This window comes from Anopheles ziemanni, chromosome X, assembly GCF_943734765.1.
Source record: "Anopheles ziemanni chromosome X, idAnoZiCoDA_A2_x.2, whole genome shotgun sequence".
Taxonomy (NCBI): Eukaryota; Metazoa; Arthropoda; class Insecta; order Diptera; family Culicidae; genus Anopheles; species Anopheles ziemanni.
Window position 1 is genome coordinate 14739574 of NC_080707.1, and position 24882 is coordinate 14764455.

Sequence of the window (24882 nt, forward strand, 5' to 3'; positions counted from 1 at the left end):
AGTTTGTCGAAGATCCAACTTGGACGTGGACCGCAGGCATGTGGAGTACCGCTGGGAACTCTGGAGTTTGTCACTCGGCTACGTACTGTCGACTTCGGGCGTCGGAGGTGGGCGAACAAGCAGCGGAGGATGGTTCGAGACACTTAACTCATTCGTCGGGCTTCGCATGCGTGACACCCTAGGAAGCACCTTGGAGCGTCCCTTCCATCACTCGAGTGGTTCAAGTTGCACGCTGCACGAGCCCTTGCTGCGGCGTCGCTCGAGATGTACCGTGATGTGGTGTACGTTCACCGTCACTCTCGACGCCGTCTCGAAGAGCCGTAAGATGCTCGACGGCGCAATGCCGCCTCCTCTGCCTGCCCGTGCCAGCAGAAACAAAGCAATCCAATGCATCGCAATAATATTGCGCTCATAATCACGATCATAATGGCGATACTGCGCGTAATGATCACCATTACCGGTAATTTATTATAATTTTATTGTAATAAGCCAAGGCGAAGGCGCGGGCCGTTTCGACCGATTGCCCAACGTCGTGCGCAACGGACGCAAGCGCGCTGGGAGAAAAGTGGATTTGCGTTCGTAAGTCGTAACCGCAAAAAAAAAAAGAAAAACTCGCGGTGAGAGGCGTCGACGATGGTGGCCGCAAACGCGTGCGAGAGGAGTGCGCGTAGGCCTGATGCCTGCCTGATGCCTTCTGCCCGCTGCAAAGGCGTGAGACCCAGATGTGGGTACCCGAGATATGTCGACACACACACACACACATGGTGCGTGTGATACCCCTCATATCCCGCTCGTTCGTGGCAACTCCTGCCGAGACGTGCTCCATTTCTCCGCCATTGGCGGAAGCCACGGAAACACACGCAATCGCACTTGGTAGGACTCGGTCGGGGGAGCATAAACATCGGCGTTTCGCCAAAGGTTTATTTGTCTTACATGGCTAGGCCAAGGGGGATACGCGCGCGGGGGGGCGGTATTCTCAGTGGGATCCGGTTGCTGAAGCCTCCTACCCGCGACCCCAAGAGGGATGGGGCAATTCCTGGGTTAGTACCTCGGGTGAAACCTCGGTCGAATTCTCGCTCGGTATCCAACACGGACTACTTCCCGAGCTATACCCCGACATTCGACGCGTGTCGATGGACGTGTGTGTACGTACAGGCCCGCCTGGTGGCGCCTGCCTGCGACCACTTCCCTTTATGAGCACGCAGAAAACCCAAACGCTCGCGTACATATGACATGGGAGCCGCGAGGTGAAATCGGTTTATGGCGATCGTTAAAACTGACCACAGCTTTACGAAGAAGCTGTCGGCAGTCGGTTCGAAAACGAAACGAAAAACGAAATAAAACCACAGAAAAACACGCGAGCGAACACAATTAAAGGCCATCGGTAACAATGGCGACTGCCCACGCGCGGCGAAAACTGTCTACTGCTCGTTGTAAATGCGCCTCAGATTCCTACGTTTTGACGATTTTATTAGTTTGTCTGGTGGACCCGGTGGCCAAGAATTGGTCCCTAAACCCTCTTCCGTTACGGTTCATGGTAGCCGAGTGGTGGATCCCGCACTACCGCATAATAACCCCACCGTGTTTGTAAGTACTCAATCCTCTTAGGCGGTGGGTTGAGAAACCGTCCCCAAGTATTTGCCTCTACATTCCGTCTAGAGGTTTAGATCTAGTGCCAAAGCCTATTCTTGACTGTCAGAAGATAAGTTGTTAAGAAATGCGCTGTACAAAATCATCCGAGAGCTCAGAACATCAACTTCTAATAGCGTCTTAGAAGCATCGTCATCGCTAGAAAGTCATCGGGCGAACCCCGGGGATTGACCCGCCACCATCTTTTATCGACGGCTCAGCCCAACCCGTCTGCTCCCTCCGATAGGCGATAAATCGATATTAATTGCTCGGCTCGTCATAAACTCTCGGCGGACTCTCACTCGCGCGAGCGCACATAAATTCCAATTTGCCCAAAAAATTCCACCCCCTCTCCTCGAGGGCCCGCCGCTCGGATCCGGACGATGATAATACCGACCCCGAATGGCACGGATGACGATGGATGGACGGATAGCGCACGCAATCTCCAGCGGTACACACCACACGTTGTTCCATTCCTCTCGGCGTCCCGGGGATCGGAATTCAAATAAATTTTCCATTAAAATCATTTGATATGATCCTCCAGCATGGCGATGGAGGTCCGCGGGGTAGAGGGTGACCATTAAGTGAGCGAAAAGAGCACGGCGGCGATCGATCAATCCGATTGCGCAGAGAGCCGGATGCTGTGATTGGTGTTTGCTGGCAGAACAACAAAAAATTCGGGCGGTAAAAAAGGAAGAAATTCAAAATCGACGAACGAAAACTCGTAAAATCATAAACTTTTAACGTCCTCGATGGGACGACGACGATGGCGGGTGGTTTGTTCAGCTGCACACATTGCGTTCCGTCGACTACACCACGTCGGGAGATTTATTTGCTGCTCGAAAACCCTCACCGAGCCTGGGTCGGTATGGAATATCAGAATCTGTTAAATTCCCCTCTTTCCGGAACCTGTTTCGGAAATCCTCGAATCCTGGCTGAGCGATGCAATCGAGGACGGAAACCGCTTTGCGAATTCGGGTGATGGATTGGCTGGCAATAATTGAATTGTCGTCAGGTCGACCTCTACCGAGCGACGGGTGGCCCATCACTACTGCATTCACATCTCATTCCGGGATTGCCGAAGAAAAATTAATACTGAAGGGTGTAAACGCATACAAACGCAGTACAGATGGAGCGAAACGCTTCATCATAATTTTGATGGAGATAAACGAATAAGTACAATATATAGCTACAACAAAAAGAGAGTTGGCGACCGAAATCAATACAGGCTGTCCAAACGATCTTTAAAATGGTATGAGCAATACGCATTAGTTGTCAAAACGAATATAAGGTTCTCAAAATGCGAAATCAAAACTAGAATTGTGTCTGGTGAATCATTTGTCGAAATTCATTAATATGAAATGAATCTTTGAAGACTGGTTAAACCATCAATAGATTGAAACAACAATTGATCTTTATCAATCCTAGTCAATCTTTCATTCTTGGATGAGCAAGGATTCATTATAAATAAAACAAAATGAGTCGATCCTTACCATTCTTCATTCATCCATACTCTTTGGACTATATAACTCTATCATTCCAACCTTTTAAGAGTCATGAATCTCACATTCAAAGATTTATGCATCTCGAAAACAATGCAAAGAGTAGTTTTAGTTAATGAATCCGAATCTGATTTACCTAACTCTAGTCAAAATAATACTACGCGCTGTGGTGTTTTTTCTGGGAAACATTATTCATTTCTTAGTTTTTTGGATGACTTACAACATTGCTCTTTTTTCAAGCCATGAATTGCACGATTATTTTGATAACAAATTTGTTCACACCTTTAATCCTCAACCCAAAAATAATCGTAACGTCAAACTGTGACGTTCACAGAAGACGGTGATAGTAGTTTCGAATATTTTTGTTTCAATAAACAGACCGTAGGTTTTTTTTTTAAAAAATACTTATATATTATTGTTTTATATAGTAGTTATCAACACGAATGGCATCAATGGATTGAACTATTGAAAATCTTATATATCTTTGGCATGCATTAATATAAATAATTAGTATTTCTCTATATTGAGTCTTTCTGCTACGGGTGAGTCCGTATTGCCTCACTTTCCGCAACAATTTCATTGTAGATTGCATTCCTTACCCTGGGAAGAGATTTACCAAAAGGCAAAAACAAAAAAAAAAAAAGAGGGAGAGAAAATGCCGGGTGAATCGCCATATGAGAGGTACAATAATAATACGGAATGCACGTTTCGGCCTCGGTGCGGCGTGCACAGGCGGCGTCGTGCGAGGTGCGAATGATTTTAATTGGCGTGTCATTAATACTAATGATGATATCCGTAACCATAACGCTCACAACGGCGGACCTCGAAAAGCTCCGGCTTCGCAAACACCTTCGGTGTCCGATCGTACGTCGAACGCTGGCACACCTGAGCTGTGAGCACGGGGTAGGGGGGTGGTAGGAGTTGGTAACAGAATGTCACTAATAAGTGACATTAGGGTACAGCTGCCTGCGACGAAGGGACTAATTTTGTCCTGTTAATTATTCGACACAGTGTGAAGAACGAAAAATCAGGCAGAAAAACGAACGCGAATGGCGGAAGAGAATTGCTGCGGGGTGGGAAAAAGGGTTTCGTGTTGGAAGCCGGCCAGCACAATCCTCCTTGGCGCGGGAATTGAATGACCACCCCTGCGTGGGTGGTGTGCTTGCGTGTGTGTGTCGAGAGATTTTCTGGGAAAAGGCAAGCGAAGGGGTAAAGGCGCTCTCGTCGTTCGAACAACGAAATCGATCTGAATGTTCAGAGGGCGAACCGTTAGGGTGGGCCAGTAGTTGAGGACTTAGCCGAACGTGTCGCACCCTCGCGCTCTCGAGTCGGAACGGAACGGATTCATCAATCCTCCTGTCCATCCGGTGATCCGCTCCGTGCGGGATTTGCTGGTAATTATCTGATCACGATCCGCCGTCGAACGCCATTAGGCTGCTAGAACCCGCGGCGAGAACGAGTTCCGGCTGGGGAGGAGGGGGGGAGAGTGTCCGGTCAATTCCTGAGTTGCATTTATCATAGTTCGGACAGCGGACGTGCGTCCCACTCGAAACGGTCCACGCGAGCTCCCCCATAATCGAGTCGGCAGTATGTCACTCTGGTCTCTAAGAGGTTCCTAACCAAACCGAGCTCCGTTTTCTTTGACGTTTCGTGCCCCTTTTTCTACCACACCACCTTAGATTGCTATCCATTTCGCTAATTTGTGATGGTCGTTTCGGGTGGAAATTAAAATGGTTTCATTTGAGGACGGAGAACAAACGAACGTCACAAAATAATGTCAACGCGTAGAGCTAACTCTTCCCAAAGCAACACGCTCATAAGTAACGAAAACATTGGGCAAAACAACAACAAAATACAAACAAAAACCAATCGACCAGTGTTCGAACGAAGATAAATGGCCACGAATCGAAAGCACCGTGCTCTCGAGGACGACAGGAAAACTCAGAAGAAAAGCGAGAGAGAAACAAACAAACAGAACGAAGAAGCTTAATCGGAGTTCGCAAGATCGCAGCACCGAGGCCCCGGGACGGCGAGAAGCGTCACCGATATGGTGCGTTATTTATTTTATGCTGTTTACATAATTTAAATCAACGCCACCCAGCGCAAGAAGGGAAAAGGAGAAACGAATTAAAAAAACAAAAAAGAAAAAACATTCCAAAACACAAACCTGTTCGAGAAATTTGGATTTGGTCCAACCGGGTTCCGATACCGCACAGCGCCACTAAGGGAAAAAGGAAGGGATAAAACATTAGTATTAAACTGTCGTTCAAAATTTGGTAAAGAGTTGCAATATACCACAAAACACATTAAATGAAAGGAAAATAGTCAATTTCAAATGTACTTGAATATTGGTAATTAAATTTTTAGAAACCACTGCACCTCGAATAATTTTTATCATTATGGGAACATTTATTAGTTTTTATTTGACATTTGTCTGTAAATAAGCCATTTATCATGAAAATTATGTTTAAAACATATCTCTTCTAAATTGTTTTTAAAATATATCACTCCTCAATTAATTTGTAAAACACAACCAAAACAGTGGAGTTTAACCATCAACCATTAACACTTAAATGTGAGCATATATCGATATAATATAATTTGTTTAAACACTTCTGACAGTAGACTTTCCAGCAAAGGTGATTATTTGGGTAAACTCATACATGTGTGTGCGTGGCGCTTTCCACTACACAACACTGGATGCTCACGTTTGATGTTTTTACGCAATTTGGAGCATTGGATCTAGTGGATTAACCACAAGAATATTTGTCTAGTATCTTATACTACCCTACGACGAGCTTCTTTTCAGTTAATCAATTCTGTTTTTAATTTATCTCACATTATGATGTGATAAAAACGTGACCATAGTCATTTAGAGTTAGTATTCTGGTTATTAGGTGTTAATTGCAATATTTTATTGAAGTTATACTATATACTAGTTATATTGAAGTAGTACATCACCACTTTTTGAAAAGCTTTATGGAAACAATATTTAACCGCAATTGATTTTTCTAAAGGATATTATTGTTTTTCTACCCGTTTTGTTCCAACATCGCGCGGTACTTGGCCCATAGTGCCGGGCAGCATCCAAGCTTCCTCACTAACGACACTAACTGTTTGCTGACTACCCTCTGTCTCTCGACGGTCCACCTTGCCGTTTCTATGTTCACCTTGTCATTCTGTCACTTGGCCAAGCATTTGCCGGAATCTGATACCAATTTATGATGACCGCCGTGGACTCATGGTCCGGTTCGGACAGCCGTTTTGGATCCGGATTTCGACACACCGCCCGCACGACGCGCTCCTTATCAGCTGCGTCTCGGCGTCAGGCCGTATTGTAAACATGTCTGCCATATCGAGACACACGTGTCTGAAGCGCTGTTAGCCGGTGGATATCATTCGTTCGGGATCGCAGTTTCGAAAACCGTTTGTAAAACAAAGTGGCGAGTTCTACAAAGAGGAGAGCCTTAGCAGTAAGCGTAACGTTCGACACACTGAAGATAATAACAGTTAAGGCCGGGGGCTGGAAGTGTGCTTCATTAAGGAAGAAATTAAGTCAAGTTTTTCCCATTATAACGCTTCCCGCGACGCTTCTGGGGCGTGTTTTTTCTTCTCGTGCCATTCTGTCACTCCTCAGAAACTCGATTATCGTCAACTGTTGATTGAGGCCAGCCGCGGACCAAGCGCGCAAGCGGTCCACTCCTCATCTTTGGACGCCGAAATCGAACGTTTCTAATATAATCAACCGGCACTCCCCCAGGTCCCCGGGAAAAGTAGGACGCCCCGAACGCTTCCATCCGAATGGTCGATTTGGTATTTGATTTGGCGACATGTTATTTCGATTTAAAATGGTTGTCTCTTCAGCTTCCAACAGACAGCATGTCGATTTCCGATGCGATGACTTTTATTGGCAAAGTTTCACACGTTTTGGGGAACAAAACGAAACAGGGTTGCGTCGTACATGAGACCCAACCTTGCGAAGGTATCGTATTCGAATGGAAAAAATGTGGCATAGGGATTACAGCCTTGTGAAGCGATACCTCGTAAACCATTTCCTACATCGCTTGTTTCAAACATCTGCAACACGTCTATGATGGATTGCAGGCGCCAAACCGACCCGATCAGGGTTTACAGCCACCATCGCGCTGGGGCTCGTAAACTGGTTTTGGACTGATGCAAGCAGATCTCCGGGAGTTTTTGGGAGTTAACGTTTTTGGTGGGCCTTTAACGGTAGCTTTTAAACCATACGTCACCACACGAGCCATACGAATCTCAGGATTTGGTTCAGATTTCGGTTTCGACATGAAGTATGCTTTGCATCAATTTCATAAGCTGTAAACCATTCTGAACTGATATCACAAAAAAGTAAAGTAAAAAGTAAAAAGAAAAACCACAATAAAAACATGTTTTGTTGCACTTAAAACGATTACGACCACATAACCTTGTAATTTGTGGACAAAAGGATTGAAAATTAGAGCGTTTAAAACCAAGGAATGAATAAATCATCTTGTTTTGCAATACATATATTTATTTGAGTGGAGCTAGTCATTTTTAATTACGTAACCATTATTATTATCTTAATAACTAGCTTCTAAACTAATCTCTGAAACCTATCCACTTCTTAAGAAATCTGTGTAATCACACTTGACACTCGCTATGAATCGCTCTTTGCATGAATTTCATTAGTTAACACTCACGTGGAACTAAAGTGAAAGTAATAACAAAACAATTAAAATTAGTACATATTTTATCCGTCCTTTAAATATCTAATTTTCTAATTTGTGGATAAAAAGGAGCATAAAATAAGCCTTGAGATATAAAAAAATGTCTTGCTTTGTACTTTGTAGCCTTGCAATACTTAAATTTATTTTCCCTTTTGATTGTTACTTTTTACATTATCTTTTTATTTCAAAAACAACACAATTATTCATGTTTAGTTCTTTTTACCACTGATTATATGTTACTAAACAGCATTCATACTGAGATCCTACAACGCCTGGTTAAAACCGAGTTTATTTTACCTTTTGATTGTTACTTTTTACATTATCTTTTTATTTGAAAAACAAAACAATTATTATTATTCACTTTTTTTTACACTTTCACTTAAAGTTTTTACACTTTTTAACTGTCCTCTTCTCGCGGAATATGTCGAATCATACTTTCGATACATTAAAATAAAGTTTGTCGTTTAGAAAAGGGGCATGTGAAAATTATCTTTGATAAACGTGAGCATTCTTTGATAATTGACCTAAGGAATTGCTGATGGACATGTATCACTCTGCCTCACCTCACTTCTGGAGGTTATATGAGTGAGGTAAAATCTGAGTGAGTGAGGAAGTCCAAAATATCTAAAGAGATCCCTGCTATAAGAATTTAGTTTGAAAGGAACTGAAGAACCATAGCTTAATCTTCCGAGGGACCAACTCAAACTCTACTCTGACTCTTCTTTCATAATGCTAACTTCCCAACGAAGGCGTTGCTTTTCAAAATCTAATTAATTGTTTTATTGTACTTCATTTCGGTTGAAGCCTCTCAATCGATGGGTTGAGTTTGGAGTGCAAATCATACACAGACGTGCCCTCTTACACAGCCGTGTTATCATCCAGAAGCAATCACGCTGCACGCGCTAGAGGAAAAGCGTTCACACGTTGAGGGGAGATCGGGAAAACGCAGCTCCGAACCGCTCCGAGAGTTGTTTTCCTTTTCGGGAAGCAGAACTCCAAATCGGGACAATATGTCTCCTCTCGCTGTCCTGCTCCTCTGGCTTGCGAAATCGTGATGCACCGCGGCAGACTCCTTTTCCGGGGATCTTCGCTTCAGCATCGATGCATCGTCACAGTTAGTGTTGACGAGAAGGCGATGTGTTTGAAGATGGGGTCGGTGGTGACAGACAACAGGACACAGCACACGTCCAGGTAACCCCCGCGGTGTGTGCCGCTGCAGCGCATTGCACGCGGAGTTGATGCATTGCCACAAAGTCACCTCCCTCTTCAGACCTTCTGCCTTCACCAAAGCCTCAGCTTTTTCGTGCCATATTTGGCTTTCGTTGGCCGATTGGGACACACACACACACACACACACGCCGTAGCTGGCCAGATTTGGCATTTGGTGCCACAATTGGGCATCGGGGACAGCGAGACCGAAACCCCCCTGTCCATCCCCTTCACGTGTGCGCGGTGGAACCCTTGCGCCCTCGACAACACACAGCGGGAGGTTCTTCGGCGAAGCTTTGTGTGCAATAATTAGTACGATTTGACACACTATTACACCGCCACCTGTGGAGGTGGAGGAGGAGAAGGAGCTAGCAAACATTCCCAAATCGCAGTCTTTAGCGTTCCTAGCGCGCCCGAGATCGCCAGGGGGATGTTCGAATGACAAAACCGTCGGAATCAATCGGAACCCGTATGTTGTGTTGCGTGAAATTACATACCCTTGAGGAACACCGATCAATAACCGTGTTATATTTGATTTGAATGTCGTTTTTCAAACACCCACCGCCGTCAGAGTTGATCTACGATTTCCGTCCCGAAGGGGTGATTCATTCGATTGCGCCACCTAAAAGGTGGTTTGATAAGATTAGTGCGTCGTGCGGAAAACCTTCCATTCCAATTCCAACTAGGATGACCTCAGGGGGGCCCTTTCATTCCCTTAATTAAGCTGCCCGAGATTGGTGTACGAGGTTAATGGAACCGACGGCGATGGTGGCGGAAGTTTACCCCACCATCTCCACCCCGGAGCGCCTTTTCCGAAGCGGAAAGACGAGCGTACACCTGTGGGAAGAAGAGATTTTTTGATGGATTGGGGTTGTTGCTGGCGGTTGTAAATTGTACTAATTTTATAGCATCGTAAAGTTGCCAATGACGGATTGCCCATCCCCGATACGCGTCGTCAGGTAGCGAAAGGTCGACGACGGTTCAAATCAACCAAAACAAACAGACACTTTCTCACACAGACCGCCGACCTCCCGGTTTGGAAGACGGGACCCATTTCGACCGCTCGGGCGTGTGTTGATTGAAAGCACACGCCGCAAGGGATGCGGAATTCACATGGAAGTGCAAAAATAAATAGATCATAAATGGCTCTGAGGGTCGGTGCTGATGAAAGCTGATTGATTGTTTCTTCCGCTCGCCGCCTTTAAAATCGGGCGTCCGATCCGTCCCATCCGGTTTTTAAATATTTCCATTAGGGAATTGAGTGCCAAAGGGCCGTGCGTGATTTGTGTTTCTTACCTCTTCGGAGTCTTTGCTGGAGGTTGAGGAACTATACGAGGTCGAAGGTAATCGCACAAAAGCTAGAAGTTGAGTCATTTAGATTCAGATTTCTGATTCTGCATCGATTTTAAGTTTAATGAGTTCTCAAAGAACAGATACAGAGTTTGGCCAATTCCTTAATCCTTTTCCATGAACTCATTAATCTATTATTAGATTAATGAAACCTTGAGGAATATATTCCGAGTTTGATGCGCGGAAACCTTACACATTGACCTTCAGTTTACTTCTGTTTATTGATCTGTCAGAAGAATTTATTCTTATAAATTCATTTGGCTTAGTTGCTTATGAATCTTTAGGACTACTTCAAATTACGAGAACTTAGAATTAGGATTTAGGAGAACTCAGAATTTGTGAACCTTTAGGACTCTCTGCATCGATTTTGAGGTTCATGAGTTCTTGAAGAACAGATTTGGAGTTTGATGCTATTCCTCGCAGTTGAATTTTTTTTTGTATCGATCTGTCAGATGAATTCATTCTTTTAAATTCATTTGGCTTAGTTGTAAATCTTAGGACTACTTAGAATTGGGATTTAGGAGGACTTAGAATTCATGAATCTTTAGGACTCTCTCCATAGATCTTGGTTTGGTGCTATTCTTCGCACCTTACACTGCGAGCTATTGATTTTTTGTCTATTGATCTGTCCGAAGAATTCATTGATATAAATTCATTTGGCTTACTTTCACATGCTTTATAATTACTTAATCCTTAATCCTCATACGTGAATTCATGAATCTGCATGACTCATTGCATCGATTTGGAGAGTCAAGAATCGTTAAACAACTGATTCCCAGCTTCAGTTTGCTTCTGTTTATTGATCCGTCAGAAGAATTATCCAACGTGAATCTCGAGCATGAGTCCTTAAGTAACCGACTCATGACGCTCCAAAATTCATGATCGATGCTGGAATTGTTAAGATTCATTAAAGATATCTAACCATTTTTAGGAATCGATTCTTGAAAGGTTCAAATATAAATCTTGGTCGAAAGATTCATATGATTGAATCTCGCTAAAAGATTCATTAGAAACAACCCTAGCTGAAAGCACCGGAGTGGTTTGCAAACGCAACATCACAGCGTCACACATATCAAAGGCTACCGATGGGGTTCCCTCGCCTGCTCAAGGTCCGATTAAGAAACAACCGAAAACAGAGACACACACAGACAAAAAAAACAAACAAGTTCCTGAAGTGACGTGCCGAAGACGAATTGCGGCGAACCCGGTGAAAAGACCATCGCGTCACCACGGGCGGCCCCTCTCGGACGGTGTAATCGCTCGAACTCCGCGTATCGACGGATCGGATCGGATGGATCGATCGATCAACGCCAATACGTCACTCACCGCGGTTCGGGAAACCCAATTCCCGCGGCCTCCCAACCCCAACCCCCGGTGTGGCAGCATTCGGAAGGTCCCGCGGTGCATGCAGCGCACGGCGGCGCGCACAATGTTGGCAAGTATTTATTGATATTAATTTGAGTGCCTTTTTTGGGCAAGGCCGATCTCGCCGATGGCGGCTTTTTATGGCGCACGGACGACACACGGCGACCGAAACCGGTCCAATTGAATGCCCTGATCCTTCCCGTGTTTTTGCTCGCTGCTGCCCCGCCGGACGGACATTCCAGAAGACGTCTCTTACGCACGGTACGCACAAGCGTGAGATTCGATACGAAGTTGATAAGTAGGAAGCGGTGGAAGAAGAGTGGAACCGAGAAGGCAGCGGAATACACCGTTGGGTTTCGATTGTGCCATTCTTTCGAGGCGAAGGTGAAAAGGTAAACAAAACAATCACACACCAGCAACGACAAACCAAAAACAAAACAAAAAAAAGAGGTCGTCGCATACCTCGGCAGCCTTGGAAAAGGGAATTTGGGGAATCTGGAAAATCGGGAGGAGAAGCCTCCGAAAAACTTTGGATTCGTCCTCCCGTCCACGGTGAATGTTAACACAACACTTGGGCAAACGTGTGTGCGTTCCGGAGGGCAAATCCAAACGGAGAGTCGAGTATTCTGGAACCTGGTTGGAAGCAAACGGGAGCGGTTAGGAGTATCAGGAATTCCATCTACTTTGGGAACGTTGCGGACGGTTTCTTCGGAAGCTCTGGCGCACTAGCAGCTCCAATCGGGGAGGGCCAAGCCATCGTCACGTCGCCTGTATCACGCCGACATGGCCTCACGACGTTAGGTAGGTTTCCATATTCGTCCGGGTTTCGAGCAGGACCGAGACTCTCACACCGCAGCGAGGACGTTATAGACGGAGGCTCTTCGGGTAAACCCCTTCTCCAGCAGCGACAAATTGCTGATGTCTTTCTTTTTGTCCACCATTGCTTCCTCCAAAAGGCTCTCCTTGGGCCTGTGGACACACTCCGACGCGCTGCGGTTTGCACGTAACAGCCCGTCCTTCGACAAAATCGCCTTAAAAGGTCCGGCTTCCGCTGATAGGCGCAGCCGGAGGGAGGGACATTCTCCGGTGCCGCTAGCATCGGTTCGACTCCTCGGGGAGCAATGCATTATCAATTACATCCCCCTGCACTTTGTTTTGCCATTCCCCTCCACCTACACTCATCCCGAAAAGCCGTGAAGTAGCGACTTGACGCTTCTCCTTCGGACAACCGTTCCCGATTTGCAGCTCATTTTGGAGCGTCCCGTTCAATTGAATGTTCCTTTAATGCCTCACGGCAGGCGAAAAGGCTCCCGATTCGATCGAATACTAAACGTAAACCCTCCAACTTAACCCTCCCCTGCTCATTCTCTCTGTTTTTCAGCCTGCCAGTGCAATGGACACGCCAGGAAGTGCCGGTTCAACCTCGACCTGTACAAGATGTCCGGGCGCGTTTCGGGCGGTGTGTGCATCGACTGTCGGCATGATACGACCGGACGCCACTGTCACTACTGCCGCGAAGGATACTACAAGGACCCGACCAAGCCGATCACGCACAAGAAGACCTGCAAGCGTGAGTAGCATTGTTTGTAAAGTTCACCCATCCTTCAGGTACCCTGGTAAGCAGCCGTCCGGGTGAGCGTTAAGAAATCCCCACGAAATAGCCTTCCCTTGAGAGCGACAGCGTTTTATGAGTCCTCGCGAGCTCATTTTGTTCGCCTCTTGAGCTGTTCAAGGCCGCTTTTAGACTCCGCTCGTGGAAAAGCCACAATTTATTGGTAATTAATTGAATCAGTGAGCATTATGTGCGTCTTTCGATTTCGTATCGTTTCAACGTGACGGAGCTGAAGTGCGGGGACGGGCCATGAATCGCTAACCGCCTGTCGAACGCCTACTGCCCACGCCGAGTAGTAGGTACTGCGAGCGATAAGGGATATTGAGATTGGCTGGTACTACTGCTCGCCTTGGCCTGGGTTCCACCGAAGCGGCATGCGAAACCCACGGCATCTGGGCATGTCTCTCGAGCTTGTCCGAAACTTGATACGCACGCGGAACCAACCCACCGGCCTCCGAGACGCCCCATATTCCCAGATGCACGAGGCCGCCTTCGGGCAGGGAACTGGAGCCGACCAGTCTAGAGAGACAGAGTAGCGCTGTACATCGCCCACTCACCCTCGTGCTTACTAGCGGTGTCGCGCTGTCACTTGCTCTGGCACCCGCCTTCTCAGATCTGCAGCCCCAAGCGCACCTGATCCCTCCACGCCGAGAGCAGGTCGTCCACCTCCCGACATCGCACTTTTCTTTGTTCGACACTAATGATGGCTTTATATTTTACAACTGTTACGATTTCGCCTCTCGTTTCGCGGCAATCCCCTCCCTGGGTTGGCGAGTCTCAGACACCCCGGCCAGACACTGCGGCAACAGCAGCAGCTCGGGGTACGCTCGGGTGCTGCCTGGCTGTAACCGAACCTCCCGGTGCGTGATGAATGAATGGTTTTGTTTTAATTAAAGTAAATAATAAAGACATTTGCAGCAGCTACAGCTAGCGTTTCCCGTACACCGTGTCGTTGCTACAACAGCAGCTACGGGGCAGGATTTATTTATGCCGACACACAGCGACAAGATTTATGCTGGCCCGGCTTGAGGGATTGCTTCCGGAGTTACTGCACCACCACCTTGAAACTCGTTTCTCTGCCAATCGATCGATTGTTGCGGAGATAACACGACTTCTGCTAGATTCAGATTGTAGTCCATTACATCTTGCCGTGTCCCTGCAACACTTCACTAGCGTACTCTATGAATGTCACCTGTCGAGCGTTTTGTTTTGCCTTTTCTCAGTTCATCCAATAACTTTGTCGTTGGCATTTAACTCCAATGTGTGACTAAGGATGAGCTCCCACTTAGACAGCTAGATACAGCAACACAGAATAAATAGAACTCAAATGTTTAGCAGTACTTAAATTGATGCATCCAAGTAACCTAGACTATGCCACACATTTCTCTAAAGGCAATTATGCGAGTGTAGGTACAAACTTCTTAAATACTTGGAGGACAACATAGAGTCCTTAACCGTAAAGACAGGAACCAGTGAGTTAGTAATTGACCATCGGGAGCACAAAAGGTATAACCGAGTTAGGAGTAGCCCAACCAGTTGGGGCTTAAAGTTCTGAATGGAACTAGTTTCTTCCAAGTTCGGTTTCATGATTCAGAATTTGAAACTAATCGGAGTATTCATAATTAAACCTTATGAACAATTGCTGATATTTCTAGAATTAGTGTAGCAAGGGTTTATTCTACCAATAGCACCGTTTTGATTTTTATTTAGTCGAGTAACAGAAATTTGGAAGAAGCAACTGTACAGATTTATCCTAAGTTCTTCTTTCATACCTCGAAGTATCAATGTCTCATAAACTAAATTGATCTGATACCATCGAGTTATGAATGTTCGTTAAACTGTCTAATTTGAAATTTGAAGAACATCCGAATCTTTTGACTCTAATCGACGACTGCATAGACAAATTCAATATGGCGGACTGTAGACGAAATGAATCCGCGAATCGCGCCAATTTAATTACGTTTGTCAAAAACTATTTTGCTTTAACCAGTGCTATTTTTCTACGATTTTGTTTCCCCTCGACTCTTCTACTGCCCCATATGCCGACCTCTAGCCTGCGACTGCCATCCGATCGGATCGTCCGGCAAAAGCTGCAACCACACGACGGGCCAGTGCACCTGCAAGGAAGGCGTCACCGGGCTGAACTGCAATCGATGCGCCCGGGGCTACCAGCAGAGCCGCTCGCATATTGCACCGTGCATAAGTAAGTAGACTGTCAACATATATACCCCAACCCTGCCACCCGCTCCCCTCCCAACCGACCAATGTCGCTGTAGAGTAACATCTGCTCGCAAAGCAAATGAAAATGAGGTCGATTTCTACCGACCGTTCGCTTTGTCCCACGTGGGTTTCGCTCCAGTATTGGATGGTATTTTGTTTCATTTGAGGACAGTTCAACCTCTTCCCCTCGGCTGCGGCCCCTGATACCGGTAAGAAAGCTTCCCCCTCTCTCCCCCGTTCCTCATTCCCGACACAATCGCAATCCATTTCGAGGTCGACGATGTGGAAGAAGAAGAGCTTCTTGGTCTCAGTGCACGCGCGCTAGCGTTCATAAACTGGCCACCACTTGGAAGTGTGTCCTCCCATCCCCTGCACGCTACACTAAGGGGCCAACCTCCTGGGTGGACAATCTAGAAAAGCTCGCGGTCAAAACTTCAAACCACAGAGTCGAAAACCAATCGCACCTACATCGACGTGCCGTGTTTCGATGTCGAAATATCGCACTGTGGCGTGGATTTTCTTTTCTCTCACTGCTTTGCGTTTGCAGTTGACACTAGCGTTCGTGGGAGACACGACAAGGAAGGGAGGCAAGGCAGCGCGCCACTAATCTTCGGTGCAGATCTTTGATCTGATTTATGTTCAACATCGTGCGGATTTTGTGTTCCTCCCTCCCGGAGCCGTTCACAATCCCACATCGTCGTCGTCCATTTTCAAGATAAATACACACACATATACACACTCTTCGGCACACCAAACTGCACGCGGAGACTTATCTTGCCCCAGGATCGTTACCTTGCAGTAACTCACAGTAGTAGATCGTCGTCGATCCAATTCCTTTTTCCTTCCATTATGCTGCCTCATGTGGTTCCACATTTGAATTCATCTATTCCTGTGTTTATGTGTGGCTGTGTGTTTGTGTGCGAGAGTGTGCAACCTTCCCCTTATCGTTATCGCGCAGCATACGCTAGTCGGCTGATTTATGTTCGCGCGATGCCTTTTTTTCTCTGGCAGGCAAACTAACACACCGCCCTCTTCGTTTATGTGTTTTTTCCGTTTCGCTTCCAGAAATTCCACGTGTCATAAACATCAACCACCAAGCGCAGAACACCGCTCCAGAGTCGTACCAGTACGATCCCGATGCGAGCGAAAGCACCAAAGAAAGTGAGTATAGTCCTTCCTTTCCTTGCTTGGCGGAACGATTTGGTTTTTTACATGAATTAACAATTTGATTCTCTATTTAAGTGAATATAAGTTACAAAAAATGACAACTAAAAGGTTTCGAGTACAATATTTTTCAGACTTAATGATACACTCAGACTAAACAGATACAAAGTGATAAACAAAACATAATAATAAAGCAGAAAGTGGTACAAAAATGTTCAGAGCAGAGTGAACGATGCTTAGTACATATATTGCCTCCTTTCGCTTTTGGTATTTCGAAACCCAAGTTAGAATAAAAGCAAAAGCGAATTGGAATTTACATGAACCATATTTTGTGCATTTAAAAAGTAACAAAAACAACGCGAAACAGTAATAGAAAACAGCACTATTTAAATATGAAAATAATATATTTAATGTTAGTGTTATAATGGCACAAGCTGGTGGCATTATTTTCCTTACTACCTCTGTTTGATTTGTGTATGTACATTTATTTCGAACATATTTTGATTTAGCAATAAAAATTCTTCTTTCATTGCTTATCATAGAATCATCTTCTTCTTAGATTTTTTTTGAAATTTTTCTTTTTATAGAGAATGATCCATGTACCATAGCAGCTGCAGGCTGTAACTCAATGGCTTACTTGTTTTATTTTGCCTATTCGATGGGGAAAAGTTAAATATATACTAAGCAAATATCGCAAACACAACGAGACTATATGTTTTGTGATAAAAAAAACTCTATAAGTGTGGAAACCGCGCATCAAAATAAGTGCATGTGAGCTTACGTATAAAATACATGAAAACAAAACCATTGTGTTGCACTCGTTTGGGTTTACGACACACCGCCTATCCTTCGTGAATAAGCAAAGATGAGTTAGCTTTTTATTTTTCATTTGAACCTCTGTACTTGCAGATTGCGGCAAATGTAAGTTCGACACGAAGCGGCTGAATTTGAACAAGTTCTGCAAACGTGATTATGGTGAGTTGAGCATGAGATAAATGGTGTTGTAATTTCTAAGTATCCAGCAACATATTCAAGGATTTGTTAAAAATCATTAAAGGCGTATTGGGGAGGAAAACCATCGATTTGCTAAATGTATATCTTTCCATTCTCAACCAGCGATCATGGCGAAGGTAACCGGACGAACGACTTCCGGCGGCAAGCACGGTCCGCGTGACGAGGTTCGCTTCAACCTGCAGGTGCAGTCAGTGTTCAAGTCGAACGGGCCGCTCCTGTCCGCCAGCCAGCGCAAGTCCAGCATCGGTCTGCTGGTGCCGTCGAAGAATCTCGACTGCCGGTGTCCGAACATCAAGATCAACAAGTAAGTGCGGCGTTGAGATCTGGCCACTCCCGCGCCGGGAAAAAGCCTGTTTAGAAAAAGTCAACCAATGTTTTCCTTTTCGCATTTCTCCGTGCTGTTTTCTCCTTTCTTCTTCACTGTGGAAACAGATCCTACCTGATACTCGGCATGGACGCAAAGAACAATCCCGAAAATCTGCTGCTCGGCCCGAAGACGATCATCATCGAGTGGAAGGACGACTGGAATCGGCGCCTGCGTCGGTATCAGCAGCAGGCCGGGTCCTGCTACTGAGCATCCCACGCACGCCAACACACTTACCAACCTCCCGCCCCAGAGTCACACGGCCTCAGCAGAGGCAACAGAGGAACCCTTTTAATTGAACCGTAAGCGTGTTCACGTCACATGGTTTTCTTTAAAATCTTCTCATTCGACGTTCCAAAAAGCGAAAGAGAAGCAAACGAAGATACACACGAAACGTGAACCAAGGGAAAATTAAAACAAAAAAGGGACATTTTACAAAACTCCAATAACAGAATCATATCGAGCGAGTAAACACCGTAAACAGAAACGGTCCTGCACAAACGCTCGATTTCGTGATTGGTTTCAGGAATGGAAGCGTGTGAGGTGGTACGGAAAGGGGCGGAAGGGGTCCTGTGGTGGAGAAGGTGTGTTATTGGGCAGGTGGGGGAGCGTCTTCCTCTCTGCACACCGCAAACCGTCAATAGTATTTTCCAGCGTAGAATCGTATATCCCAGAGAACCCCGCAATCTGTCAGTGTCTGTTTTTATAATTTTTTAATGTGTTTCTCCTTATCTTGCCGCCATTTTAAAGTAGGATATTAAGCATTACATATGTACTTTGTTTCTCGTCCGTCTTTTTTGTTGCAAACTCTCTGCCTGACCACGGCTCCGTTTCTTCGCAAACATTTGTTTTGATCCATAACATAGTTTATTATTTTCTATTAAAGCTGTATAGAGTACTGGAAAGGTTTGTTTTAGTTTTCTTTTTTTCTTGGTTTCTTTTTTCTAACCTCACCAAACGCCTTTTCAACATTCTTATGCAACTTCGTGGGCACAATTGGCAATGATGTACTCGCTTTCCTTCAAATGAAACCCAATGCAACAAGTTTTGTTTGTTTTATTATTCTTTTTTTCATTTCGGTGCCATTGTATAAGGTCGTAGTTGTCGTCTTGTAACGCCAAGAAGATATAATTGTAATCGTAATAGAGAAACTTGCAGTCGTGACAAGCCGTAAGTCGGCGGCAGGTAGGAAAACAGGGCTGAAAATGACCCTTTTTCTCGTAGCAGCTATTGAAGAAAAGAAAAAGGATCAAACGCAGAAAAAGCAGGATATAGGAAGGAAAAAAAACCCCGGGGTCCACAGGGGCTTTGTGCACCCGCGCGCACGTGCGCTTGAACATTTCCGGAGTTTTTTTTTTTTTGTATTTTTATCATTATCTGTATACACATATGTTAAAATATATATATTTACTTTCGCGAAAGAAAAAAAAACGAAAGGAAGGAGTAATGCAATCCTGAATGCAGTCGGTCGCGAAAACGCCAGAAGTGCAGCAATGTGTCCATGTGCATGTGTGTACAGTTGTACGTGTGCTATCGGTTTGTTTGCGTCTGATGGGATTTGCGTTTTTTGAATGATTATACTTTTCCCTTTTACGTTCGGTCGATTTGAACTTTGCACTTTTCTCATTATTCTTTTTCCTTTTTCTAGCCTTATTTATTTTCTTTGAATTCTTACTTTCGATGCTTCGGTCACTTACATCTGTCCGTGCGTGCTTACAGCCACAAGATGTTGTGCTTCTTGTTTTTGTAAATATTTTTCCGACTCTCGTCCAATAAGCATTTCGCTTTTTCTTGGCTCATTAAAAAACAACTTGAGTTTTCTATTTAATAAAATCACACAAACATATGTACACAAATGCACACATGGATATGCAAGCCCACCCGCACAGATGCAGTCACGGTACACGTGGATTATTGACTCGACTTGTAAGGGTCCATGTATAATACTAAACTTATTAAAGAAGGAAACTAAACACTATCAAAGAATCGAAAACAAACAGAAGCACAAGAAGTAATATTTAAAAAAAAGCAAACAAACAGCAACAAAACCGCCAATACTAAACATATTGAAACGAACGAAGCAAACTGTGTATTAAACCGCTCAACGTTTAGGGTAAACTTCAGGAGGAAGCTGACGGGTGGAAGATAAAGAAGAAAAAACGAAGGTGCTACACCTCCCGGGTCGTGTGTTTGTCCGTGATTTCTCCGTGTGTTGAAATTCTCCAAACCTTCGAAAACAAACCCCCGTTCATAATTCTGCAACCCGTAGCCGGGAAAACCCGTCATCGGGGGGAGCGAAATGGAAAACATACCTATTCCGTGGTTTTAGCCGTAGTGAAACAGTGAAAAACATAACACGTTAACAAAACACGTTTACTTTCGAGGTTGCGAAAGCAATTCAAGGGCGCAAAAAGGAAATCATACAACAAATACGTACATAACACACATATTATCGTGCTTAATATCATGTTCTTTTCCGCAAGTCGATGGGAAAAGATGGGGTGGAAAAAGGGGTGAACGAAAGCGGAGGAGCTAGGATGCACAGTGCATACACATACACATACGAGGATATTTAACCGTGCGATACTAACCCAAGAAAGAGTAGCCAGAGCGAACGCGTGCAGCAATGGTAAAAGTAGCAAATAGGATCGTATTTTAACATCGCGTGTCTTCGAGAAGCTGATCCTCAGCTAATGAATGCTCGAACGCAGTGTGTACGACGCGACGGCAGTTGTGGTGGTGGTGGTGGCCCATCCACCCCCACCCACCACCCACCTCCGCGCACGTGCACAGCCAAAAACGTGAGAAAAAAATCAATTGCGCATAAAGATTGTGATGAGAATCTTTTATGTATATAAATATAAAGTTTTCCTAACCAATAACAATATCCAACAAGGTGTTGTGTTTTACTTTTACTCGCCTACAGAGCATGTGTCTGGCTGAGTGTGTTTCTGAGAGAGAGAGAGAGGGAGACAAAAAATATCCGAAAGAAATCAAAGGGTCAACGACATCTCGGCGTGGGTATTGCCATGGAAGGGTTCGTCCTTTCGTTCTTTCCTTAAAGAGAAATCAAGGAACAACGCTGGCTGGAGCCTAAATGTCAAACACGTACACCGACGCACATTTTTCCCGATTCACTCTTTCTTCCCTTACACTTTCCAGGGGGGTGCTTGCTTGGGAAAAGCTTCGCAAAGGTGTAAGAATAATGATGTCTAGGGGAAGTTGAGGCAATATTAACCACTTATAATAATATATCAAATTTCTTGTAGTCCATTCAATAGCAATAACAAATTTATTTTACTGGTTCCTTAAAGTATCTTTTATTAAAAAAATGCTAAATTTGTTCAAACCAAATAAAAATAATCCAAAAATAAGAAAAAGTTTAAACTTTACCTTTTGTGAGCACCGTAGTCAGATTATCGTTAACTCGTTAACGGCCACGCTGTTTTATTACAAATTCTTATAGTTCATTATTCATTATTCAGTATTCATTTACATATTTCGCACATTTTACATAATTTCGAATGCAATATTTCATTAAACACATTTACTGCCATGCGTTTTTAGCAGTACAAGCGTTTTTAGAACAATCTTTTTTAACCTAAATTTGTTAATAACATTTGTTAATCCGACGGTTTACGAAAGCCAAGCAAAGACTTAGCTTCCCAAAGAACTTGTTTTTAATATAACTATTGTTTTTATGTTACATTTTTTTACCAATAAATAGGTCAAAAACTTTTTAGAACAAATTGTTGCTGTCACCAACTTTTGGGTGGCATGGTAGTCAACGTGTTAAATGAGTTAAATGAGTAATATCACGATAATTAAAACGAAATGGTTTCTGAAACCTTGTTTATTTGTCAGTTTTTGCTTTCGCTGTATACACATTTGAATGCTAAGGTGCATTTTACCCCATCAAACCCTATGTGTCCGAAACGTTGAGGAATTTTTCGGTTCCGAATGCCTTGCATGCCTTTATGATTCTTCCCTTTGCGCATACATACACACAAGCCACATTGACATACACAATCACGTAACAAACAAGGACAATTCCTCTGAATGTCGGTGTTGTTTTCCTTGTGCTTCCCCCCCCCCACCCCATTGGAGAGTTTTCCTTTTGGGAAAAGCTGCCACCCAGCCCCCTTGGGCGGAGATGGAAAACTGAAAGAAAATAGTCGGAAAAGAAACTGCAAGGAAAATGTCGGCTTGGAGCAGGGACGAGATGGAGCGGACGAGATATTAAGTGTTTTATGTTGAAAGTTTGTGTCGACCATCCATTACAGAGGCGGCCGGTGTGTGTGTGTGTGTTGTGTGGAAATAAGTGGTACCGAAGGAAAGTTTTCCTTCCAGCGCGCTGGCAAGTTTTCCCGCCCCACGCACAAAGCACGAAAGAACGGAAACTTTGCGGAAGATAATGGCACCGCACGCAAGGAGGAAGAAAAATGAAAAGTTATCGTCAAACGACCGGTCATTCCGGCCACTGTCCAGCTTTTCCCAAGCGTATGCACACACACACACACACACACACACACACACACACACACACACACACACACAGGCGCACAGGGAAATACATGTGCACGGAAAGTTAAGGGAAAAAGTTAAATAAATTTTCAGAAAATATAGCATAAAGCAGGCCACACAGGAAAAAGGTCCGGCGCAACAAAGCAACCAAATGCAAACCCGTCCCCGTTCGACACCAGTTCTCGGTGGAAAAGCCGGAGGAAAATCCCATGGAATACTCAGCCCCGCCAGCACACCACAACTTTTTCCTCTCCGCTGGGGAGACATACCGCCTTCCGCTGTTTGTGACGCTGGAGTCTGGGCTTTCAAGTTTCTAATGAGTAGGCACCGTAAAGGAACAACAAGGACGGGGGGAAAAAACGAACAAGAAACAAGGAAACCCTGTCACGGGTGTGGAGTGTGAGGTAATCTGAGCCAGATGGTTTCCGGAAAGTGGCGAAATAAATCATGCACACACTTGCAAACAATAGTATACTCCTTTTTAATTATCAATTTATTTCGGTAAATAGCCAACCAGAGCGAACGAATTGAATTTTCGTGACAGCTCTTTATTTTACTTTGTTTTGAGGCAAGTTCCAAACAAAGGTACAACAATGCATGTACTACGAAAAGTTATTCTCCAGGTCCAGTCACATCCAGTTCCCCCGAACGAAAGCATAATCGTAGGTTCACGCGCTGATATCCGATGACAATTACAGATACGTCTAAAACACGAAACCTTTCGTAGTGACGACTCTGTATGATATTTAACAGCGCATTACTTGTATGCTAGAGTTGATTCTGGTAAGCTTTTCGATGAGATTTACTTATTCACATCCTTTATCGGAGATTCGTAAGACTTGTTTCATAAATCGTTTGAGATCTTAATCTCTAGACCTTGACGATTCTTCAAACATTCATGAATCTTTATGACATGCCAAACAGTTATAAATCTCCTACGTATGTATAGAGCTAACGACCAGAACAGATTGGAACATGAACTAAGAATCTGCTAAGATTACTGAATCTAGGGTTAAACATTTATATGAATGAATCTCGCATAAGGATTCATAAGGTACAACTCTAGTCCGAATCGACTCCATCCTAGGAGCAAAGCAGAGTATGTTTTGGAAGATCTTAAGCTGCGTCTACAAGGACTGATGTTGGGATCTGAGGCAATCTACATTGTGTGATATGAAGGAATTGCAAGTCAACGACATATTCATGCTTGAGAACTATTCGGAGATGCGACTAGTGATGTGCAAAGTGAGTCACAGTGAGTGAGCCGATTCATTGCAATGTACGAATTGATTCAATTCACCAAGATTATTTGGCTCAGTCAGAATGAATTTTCTCCCTCAGATTTGGCATCCTCATAAAAATTTGACTATTTCGCGAGTCAAATTGTGATTGAATCAGGTTACCGAATCGTAATCACTAGTTTGGAATTTGGTAGGTGGATGATAGTAATGTCAATATGACGATTCGGAATATCAAGATGGACTCTGGGTAAGCTTTTGAAAATGGGCCCTCGACAAACCCCAAAGTACCTATTAGTACCTCACTTAAGCTGGGGACAGGTTCTACCAACAGGTTTTTCAACAGGTCCAATAAAAGTTTTCCAACAGACTCAACTCAGAGATAGAATCCCCGGTGGTTCAGAGAACCACCAAGTAAGGTATCCTTTATTCCACCTCAGACATGCGGTCTTTTCATCCGGCATCGATATTCCCGCGGGCGCCGTACACCGCCGCACAAGTCACCCTTGACCTGGCAGGCCCGGACCGAGGAGGAGGGTAGTGGGAGGATTATTCGCCGCCGTAGGAAGATGTTAAAATATGCTCGAGTCGAAGGCAGCCGCTTGTTCGATGCAAATGCGGTAGCCCTCGAGCGATGATTACGGTGCGGAATATCATCCCCGCACAAAGAAACAATTGACCCGACGAGCTGAACACGTGGTTGGGAGGGAGGGAGGGAGATCTTGTCCATTGCAAACGCATTGTTGCAATTATTCCGCCATCCACTGCGATCGGTTTGGTCTGCGCGCCTTGTGTCTTCATTCGATGAACCGCGTGGAGTTCTCGCCGGAGAGCGAACCTTGCGAATGCCAGTGAAATCGAAGACATATCTTAAAACCTCCAGCTCAGTTCTCTTGTTTCCCCCCCACCGCGTGATGTCCAGCAAAGGCTAGCCGAAGCGAGGCTGACTGATTTATACATCTCCTCA

The 24882-nt window shown here is 44.7% G+C and overlaps 1 protein-coding gene across 1 annotated transcript in view; it reads left to right on the top strand.

Annotated features, from left to right (window-relative positions):
- LOC131291134 (netrin-B-like) overlaps window positions 1-18363 on the top strand; it is a 64979-nt gene extending 46616 nt beyond the window's left edge. Inside the window, exons 2-7 of the mRNA XM_058320325.1 lie at window positions 13161-13349; window positions 15445-15594; window positions 16677-16772; window positions 17685-17750; window positions 17892-18093; window positions 18222-18363. Coding sequence (XP_058176308.1) covers window positions 13161-13349; window positions 15445-15594; window positions 16677-16772; window positions 17685-17750; window positions 17892-18093; window positions 18222-18363 — 845 coding nt within the window. The remainder of the gene's footprint in view (window positions 1-13160; window positions 13350-15444; window positions 15595-16676; window positions 16773-17684; window positions 17751-17891; window positions 18094-18221) is intronic.
- The last annotated feature ends 6519 nt before the right edge of the window (window positions 18364-24882 follow it).